Here is a 9195-nt window from a genome sequence, read left to right as displayed (position 1 = left end):
TTCCTGCTTTTCCATTTTTACGAAAACCACAGAGGCGTCTTGTTCAGCGTGCTGTCAAACCTACACTAGCAAGGAGATCGGGCTGAAACTATAGCTACAAGCTATCCAAGGATGGTACTATAGAATGTTACCTCAAGGTAGGCCTAGTGGCGTCATCTCTTCGTTAGGCCGGAAACTTATCAATCCACCCTCGTAGGACTACACAACAGTCTAAAGAGGGTTCTCCGTCTACCGTTCTCTCGTAGCCCCTTCAAAGACATGAGACTGGCTCTAAAATAGGGTTCACTTACGTGCGTCTAACAACAAGAAGATAAGCTTAAGTCTTCCCAGACCACGAATATCTACAACAATTAATGGGTAGTTAACTAGAATGGCTTACCGTAATCCAACGTAGTAATACAGCGGGTCAATCAATCACCTTTTGATTGACAATATCTCTAAAACTTGTAAAGGACGATAACTTGGAGGCAGGCGAATAGGATCAAGGATGTAATAGTCTCTTACCGTATTATGTGCAAGGGTTAGTTTACGTGTTGTGGGTACAGCGGAGGTCAACGAAAGTGAACGAATGTTTTTCGTAAATAAAGAGAAAATCTTTGTTTAATTCTAATATAAGGAAGTTTCATCCTTTTTTCATCATAAAAATCTTCGGGGAAATATAGGAACATTTCGGAAAGTGGTGCGGAGAGAAACAGGGGTGATCAAAGTGATCGTAGCGTTCGGTGAATTTTGGTATGTAATAATAATATGATCAAGCTTTGGCAAATTGTTAAAGATTTTCGCGGCTTGTTTTCTGATTCCTGATCCAGCATCGAAGATGTAAGGACTTCTGAAGAAGCTCGCTACTCGCGCTAGCGAATCGTTGGGAAGCAGCTTCAACTGACGACAGCTTTAGACCGGAATCACAACAATTATGATTAAATTTTGTCACTGACATCTGAAAATATTGTCGTTTGTTCCGATCCACAGGGATCGGAAAGATTCCCCATCTTCTATTTGTCTTCGCTGACTTATTCACTAAATGAGATCTAATTGTACAGTTTTCAAGCAGCATTCGAACATTTCTGAGGAGCGTTCTCGAATTGTATGGATGTTATTACTTGCATTCGCATTTTTTTTCTTTCCTCACCGTTTTATTACGTCCACTAACTCATCCGCGTCGCGTTGTCACTTTTAAACTTGCTACTCACTTTATCACCTACCCTGCCGCTTCACTACAACCGCAGACTAAAATTCAAACCATTCGTATTTATACAGAGCGGCATGGCCTAGAGGTTTAGACCATTGCTTGGCATTCGGTAGGACGCCGGTTCGATTCTGGGTCCGTCTGTGTTGGTCCCAGTTTTTCTGTGGTTTCCCTGGATCACTTAGGGGCAGTAATATTCCACAGATAATCTTTCGTTCTCTTCTGTCTTCATTTCGTCCGTCTTATCTTTCTCACCCGAACCACCACCCATCCATTCCCATGATTCCTGAAAGCAGGCTGAAGTCCGGAGGGACTGCCCGCCCACCAGCATTAGTGGCTGGTGGGAATTGAAACATCCAAAGGTTTAGTTTTCAGTTTTTTTTCAAATTTATTTGTGTTTGGCGTAGTAAAATAACCTTATCTCGGCTACGGATTCGTAATTCATTTAGTCTACTATCAATAACAGGACAACCAGTAAAGGGTAATTTTGTATACGCACATCAGCGTTAAATGTAGTGTAGCTATATTAAATTGTAATCATTAACATCGTCATTATCATAGGGTCGTTAGTCCTAAACGTGGTTGGACTCGCACCTTCACTTTCTCTTATCCTGAGCTAATCTTCGCATTTCCCTACTACTAGAATATCCCGATTTTGGAAAATACCACAAATGGCGCGGTAAACGCCATCTGTAGTACGATGCTACATTTTAGGATTACGTATGCTCCAACAAGGTCCATTTAAATATATGGATATCTACTTGCTGATATGAATCCCGGCGTAGCTGATCTCAACGTGATAGGCACGTTATCATAATCGAATAAAATAATTCGAAGTGGTCTGTATTTTGTCAAAACTGCCAGACGCGGATCGCGATTTCGATCTTTATGGATCTCATCAGCGCGTCGTAGGCAGCTCCGACAGAATAAAGACCAACTTTTTACCTGCTGTCTTAACAGCGCGTTTTAGAAAATACCAGAATACAGACCACTCCGAGTTATTTTATTAGATTATGGTAACGTGCCTATCACGTTGAGGTTGGCTACGCCGGGATTCGTTTCAGCAAGTAGATATCTATATGCTTAAATGGACCTTCTACAGACTTCGAATTATTTTATTATGTCTTGAACTAACCCTACATGCCTGTGAGGGTGTCCTGCCACCCTATCTGGCCCATTTCTTTTCGAATTCCATAGCGTCCTCTGTTCTCCTACTCTTTCTAATACTTCCTTATTTCTAACTTTCTCTATTCACGGTATGCTCATCATTCTCCTGTAACACCACATTTAGAACCATTTCTTCGTGCTCCAGACATACGACTTTAACAATCTTTTTCACATTTCTACATCAACATTTCATGAGCATAGAAGTGACTTCTCTTTGTTTATGGCAACTCGATCCTGTCCTATCCGTTGTTTTAAATCCCTACTGCTCGTTCTATCCTGAATTAGATCATAAAATTACATAAATATCAGCCACTTCTCATGGTGATGTATTTATTCACTTTATACGACCATTTACACCTAGTGTGTTCGTCGTCAACTTTCAACGGACATCGCCGTACATATTAACATTCGTTATCCTTACAGGAGGCCGCTTGTTAGATGAATGTTGCGATACGTAGGTAAACTTTATCAAGTAGGTACCCATCTCCCATGTTCCGTGATGGTGACCTTTTGAAAAGTTTGCTACTAGCACAGCTCGTTAAAACAAGTTCCGATATGAGAACTGAATCTCGTTCATACAAACCAACTGTGAACAGGTTGATGTTCTGTGAGCTGTTAATTTTGTAAAATAATTGCGATCCCGCCGACGGGGTTGTTTTCAAACGAAAACCGAGTTAGCTAATACGTTGCGAATGAGCGAAATTTTATTACGAGAACTCGTACATTATTACTACAAATATTATGCAGTAGGTGAAAGGAATTTATTTACCCGACTTTGCTCAAACATGAGCTACTAACCCAAATGATCTTTCAAGGATTTTCGTCTTTTCTTTTTCGTTTCTTTTTACTTAAAATAGAATATAGCCTCAATAGTTAATTACAGTATTGTGAATGAAATAAATCAATAAATTTATCACTTTTTTACTTAAATCGATCCTCTTAGAACTGACGATAAAGTCACCCAACAGGTGTGACCGCTTATAATGTAATTTTAGTAGTGTGGTTACTTACATTTTTACTTTGAAGTAAATACAACTTGAAAAATATCGGATATAATGGTATAAATGACGTACCGCCGGTAGACTCGGGTTAATGAGGTTCGGGAGGTATGTCAAAGTGCTACGAGACATGTAAAAATTTGGAAGAACGTTCCTCATTCAATTCTAAAACTACTGTAAAAATTACAAATCGATTCACTAAACCGTTAAAAAGTTATTGAAATTTTAAAAAATTGTAATTTTACACGTCATTTTATGGAGATTCGTTAACCGAACAGATTAAATTTATTTTTATTAACAGAAAAAAAGCTACCAGAAATTTCAAACTTTTATAATAAGTAACTTGAACTCTGGAGAATCACTTTAGCGTAAGGTTATTCAAATTCACTAAATGGTTATCGAGGAAAAAATGAAAAATTAGCTGAAAATCTCGTTTTTACTTGATAATATAATGATAATATTTATAATTGTCTGAAATAAATGCAATTTTAAAGTTTTAATTATTATTTAAACATATTAAAAAGTTTTACGCTCATTATTAATAGAGATTGAAACTAAATATTTTTTTGTTTCGAAGTTGAAATCAAGGCATATTCACTGCCAAAAGTCAGTTAAAAATTTTCCATATTATTCGTTATTTTTTATTTTATTCAGTTTTTGGTCAAATTCCAAATTTTCTCTCAAACCATATACTTTTTTTAGTATAGATAGTATTTATTTACCTCATGATTTGCTGCAAAACCTAAATAATCACGAATTTCTAATTTTATGTACTCTTGTCTTAGATTGTACCTCTATCTTTAAAAGGACTTCATTGACTTGATGTATAAATATATTCTTACTAGCCACACACGTACAAGTGTAAGTGTAACAGTCATCCTGCCCTTTTTTTTAATGACTGTAGAATGTAATCTGATCTATGACACGTACCACCAAATTGCTTTTAGGTGAGTGTACAAATCGTTATCATTCTTCAAAAATTCTATGCCGCCATCAAAAAAAGACATAATTACTTACATGGTAACACTATTTAAAATACCGTACAATTTCGTATAATAACTTTCTTTTGAATTAAACATTAATTAAACGTCATTCTCTTTAGGGTTGAACGATTTCTCGTCGTGTAAATGACGTAATTTTGGAAGATTATTAGGAAAACATGTAGGATAAATTATGAAACTGTATCTGATGATTACACTGCCGAAACGTAATCGAATAACTTCGACTAATCAGCTGGCTGAAATTCGCTTGTCAAATGTACAGCACCGGAAATTAATGTTGGTCACTTTATCGGCAAATTGCTAGTTAATTAAGGGCAGGATGCTAATGGAAATTAGCGCAGAATTCGGCTAGCATTTCAATTTTTACGTTCGTAAAAGCCAACGCGATTATCGGAACAGACTATACGAGAGTTCGATATGCTCTCGAACGCTGGGATGACAAGGAAACTCGTCAAAAACAATTGAATGCCAAATTGAATTTAATGTACAGAGTGTACGTTAATATCTTTCTATTTCTATGCATAGACAGATTTGTTGCAGATCTATTCTCTTCACTCATTACCATTTGGCTATGAACGAATGCCGCAGACGGCGATCGATACGGCGCAATAGTATCTTTCATAAAACTCCGGAAAACCCATATATTCACATCGTAAATCAGGCACGGATACGACACATACAGACTGCGTAACAAAAGGGACTTATAGGAAGCTTCAGGAATATTCAGGAGCATTATTTACTGAGATCTGCTCAAACAAATAGAAATAGAATCCCGAAAACGACATTTTGTAAGAAGCTATACCTAAATTGTGTACAATACTTCTAGTATTAAACAACAAACAAAAAACATTTTGAAAGGCATACAGTAGGTATAGGTATGTATACAAATTAGATAGTCAAGCTGTCAACATTCATTATTCAGTAAGTACCAGAAACGCCAATAATAATGGACCTCCGCGCTTCATACAAACGGCGCCTTTGTTTACATGTGTACAAATAAGGGTTAGTTTGTCAATGAAGGATTTTCTCCGTTCATACTCTCAAACCACATTTAATCGACATAGTTTAATGAAAACCAAACAGCAGACTGATCGCAGGGCAAAGTTTGTTATCCGAGTAGCGAGTAATCTGTTGGTCAAGACACTGATCTTACCACGAATTGACACTAAAGATTATTAAACTTATTTTATATTTAGGAGGTTGATACCACTGAAAAATAACAGAGAAAGCTCCTTATTCGCGGGGTATACGTTCCATAAATATGCCGCGAATACAGAAACCGTGGTTATGGAATGATAATTAGTATGGAATCATAAGGGATACGTTCTACGGTTCCAAAATAAAACCAATATGTATCAGAATAAAATCAATTTATTGAGAAATTCGCAATTAAAATTAATCGTCATTTAGGCTTACAAGCTTTAGGCAAGGATTAAAAAAAATTGGTGTTTTTTCTTGTTTTGAATTTTGAAATTAGTCCACTCTGTTACATCTTTTATAAAAGTTGCCTCGGCACGAGCCAACAGTACATACTAAAAAGATGCCGGACGATACATTAAGGGGATTCAGTAGTACACGCGCCGTAGAGTAAAAACATGATTATCGGTTCTAGATATCATGAGTTTAATGTTTGGAACAGAGGTTTGAAATTTTGTAGTAAGATAGATAAAGCTTTGTTCTAAAGCCTGTCGAAGGCCATTTTTTAATTTTTTAATTTCTACTGGAAATACGTGTTTTACAAGAAGCATCAACTTTAAGGACTTGTAAAAGCTTTTAATGACCATATTATTGAAAACCAAAAACGTACCGAGTTAGTGTGAACGTTTGTCTGTTACCATACAAAAAATCACATATTTATATCGCAGCGTTAAATCACAATGTTTATGATAGAAACTTAGGTTTTCGGAAAAATTCACACTAAGCGCGAGCGGTCTATTGCGGTCAATCACCTTGATAAATGACACCGAATCCTTTTCTGTTTACCGATTATATTCGCGAATAATGAAATTTTTAGCCGCGAATACAGGAACTGGGTGGCAAGTCTTCCACCCGCGAATAAGGAAACCGTGAATAAGAAACTTTTACTGTATTGAAAAAATAATTTGATATGTTGCAGCTNGAATGATAATTAGTATGGAATCATAAGGGATACGTTCTACGGTTCCAAAATAAAACCAATATGTATCAGAATAAAATCAATTTATTGAGAAATTCGCAATTAAAATTAATCGTCATTTAGGCTTACAAGCTTTAGGCAAGGATTAAAAAAAATTGGTGTTTTTTCTTGTTTTGAATTTTGAAATTAGTCCACTCTGTTACATCTTTTATAAAAGTTGCCTCGGCACGAGCCAACAGTACATACTAAAAAGATGCCGGACGATACATTAAGGCGATTCAGTAGTACACGCGCCGTAGAGTAAAAACATGATTATCGGTTCTAGATATCATGAGTTCAATGTTTGGAACAGAGGTTTGAAATTTTGTAGTAAGATAGATAAAGCTTTGTTCTAAAGCCTGTCGAAGGTCATTTTTAATTTTTTAATTTCTATTGAAAATACGTGTCCTACGAAGCATCAACTTTAAGCACTTGTAAAAGCTTTTAATGNTTTAGGGAAATGCGAAGATTAGCTCAGGATAGGAAAGAGTGGGGGTACGTGTCCAACCAGTCTTAGGACTGACGACTTTATGATGATGATGATGACATTCTGATGAACTGTTAAAAAGAATTACCGGGCAGGGGTATACCGACTAGTTTTTATTTTGTTTGTTTATTACATGCATACCTTCCTGTTATGTCAACTGCCCTCTGTACTGCGTCAGCAAAAGCCAAGGTGTCTCCCAGAGCTTTTTGGGCGTAAGTCAGATGATGGGCTTGATCTATCATTCCACCTTCCACAAACAAAAAGTATCCGTTATCATTTTTTGACAAGACGCTTATAGCTGCTTGAGTCATTTCTGTCAGACTCGGTTCTACATTTGGATCGCGATCCAAATCGAAACTCATGTGACTGTCAGTAAAAAGCCCTACAACAAAGCCAAAAATTCAGGCTACCGAATACTGCACATACTAACGTCATGGGATACTACATTTAGCAGTAAATACTGCCAGTTACCGAATAAGGTTTGATAGTAAACTCTTACTGACCCAGTAAATTTTGCACTTCGCCTAACTTGACGAGTTGGTTCCTGTTCCAAACGTACTCGGATTTGCCAGTCTTCGATTTGAATTGTTTCCATTTTTCTATCAGATTAAGCCCGTCGAATCTACTCCCTTCCTGGCCCTGTTCGTCAAATTGTCCCCTTGGCAGAAACATCTTCCTTCCACCTCCTAATATGACGTTGAAATTTCTCCCTGTTTCTCCATTGATAAGTTGATAAGCAATGTCACGCGTAATGTTCGGGTTACAACCAGATCTTTTTACCTCCACATCGTTTTCCCAATTTCTATCGGCCGTATATGCGTACGTCCCTTTTAACAGAAAGATATACTGTGATTAAATAAAAACGGACAAACAGACACATGAGTGATCGTACAAGGGTTCCGTTTTTCATTCGGACGTACGGAACCCTAAAAAGGTACCTAATATATATATTAGGGTGCTTCAAAGAAAATTTTTATTTTTTTTTTCTAACTCTTACCCCCTCAAATGTTTCTATTTGATGTAACAAAAATCCTCGCCAAACATGAGCCCTATAGCTCAAATCTAAGGGGTCGCTATTTTTATTTTAGTTTCCCATTTAATTAACAGAGGAAAATTTCTTTTTTGTTTTAAAATGAATTTACACATAATTTACGCAATTTTTTCTACAAGCCGTTTCATATTCTCAAAGTTGAGTCTTTGAGCTTTACAAAACTCTAAGACAAAGTATGATTATCTTTACAAAAAGACTAATTACAACCATTTAAAAATTACTAAATTTTGAAATTTGAAAAAATAGCTTGCAATTATTTTTTTTTGCATAATCCTCAAAATTTTAATTCAAACTATTAGTCAGTACTGTATTTTTATATATTACAAATTTCAAAAATGGTTCTCAGTACGTAGTGTAGGTGGCAGCACACATGATAATAATAATAGACGGTTGCTCGAGTAGCGCCAAACTGAACTCATTTGTTGGGCAATCTGCAGAAATGGGCAAAAAAATATATTAATTACACTATCAAATAAGGAAGGAACTAAACACTCCTAAAAATATACAACGAAAAGCAAGTAAATAGCTGAATTATAATGGGGACAACTGTCATTTCACATCATGACCCCAGATCATGCATGACATAAAGGCCAGCAATCAGAGATGTACGATGTCAATTTATGTGGACTATAGATATTTGAAGAAATGAAATACCGTAGATGCACGTTATGGTTAATTGAAACTGTGAACAAGAGATAATTGGTAAGACGAATAACCCTTAAGATCAATATAGAGCAACTAATATTACAAATGGCATGCATTCTCACCTTAATTAACTGCAGAAAGTAGCTTTTAAAAGGTCCACAGATCGAATGAACAAGCAAAATCCAGGAGGAATACCACTGCAGACTATTTGTTGTTTTAGTTGTTTCCAAATTAATATCCAGATGCCTCCTCCTCACAGGTTCAAAACTATGTTGCAAGGGTAAGACGTCAAAAGCATCAGCTCTTTCAGTACCATCAGAATTAATTCCTTTTCACTTGGACAATCTATAGAAATAGGCAAGAAAATGTTGTTAATTACAACTTCTAAAGCATGTAAATCAGTAATATTTTAATGTGGCGATGTGGTGTTAAAGTTAGAAGGTAACTTTTGCACTGATGGAATGGCCAGCTCCACATTTTGCTTCTGCCGCTTCTAAAACGTTGT

At 36.3% G+C, this 9195-nt stretch overlaps 1 protein-coding gene across 1 annotated transcript in view; it reads right to left on the bottom strand.

Moving 5' to 3' along the window:
• LOC112906325 (membrane-bound alkaline phosphatase-like) overlaps positions 1-7904 on the bottom strand; it is a 39074-nt gene extending 31170 nt beyond the window's left edge. The window contains exons 1-3 of the mRNA XM_025980253.1: positions 7887-7904; positions 7498-7840; positions 7136-7376 (exon numbers count right to left, since the gene is read on the bottom strand). Of these exons, the coding sequence (XP_025836038.1) occupies positions 7136-7376; positions 7498-7840; positions 7887-7904 (602 nt within the window). The remainder of the gene's footprint in view (positions 1-7135; positions 7377-7497; positions 7841-7886) is intronic.
• Positions 7905-9195: the final 1291 nt, after the last annotated feature.

Source organism: Agrilus planipennis, unplaced genomic scaffold (assembly GCF_000699045.2).
Source record: "Agrilus planipennis isolate EAB-ADULT unplaced genomic scaffold, Apla_2.0 scaffold297, whole genome shotgun sequence".
Lineage (NCBI taxonomy): Eukaryota > Metazoa > Arthropoda > Insecta > Coleoptera > Buprestidae > Agrilus > Agrilus planipennis.
This window is presented reverse-complemented; position numbering and strand designations above follow the sequence as displayed.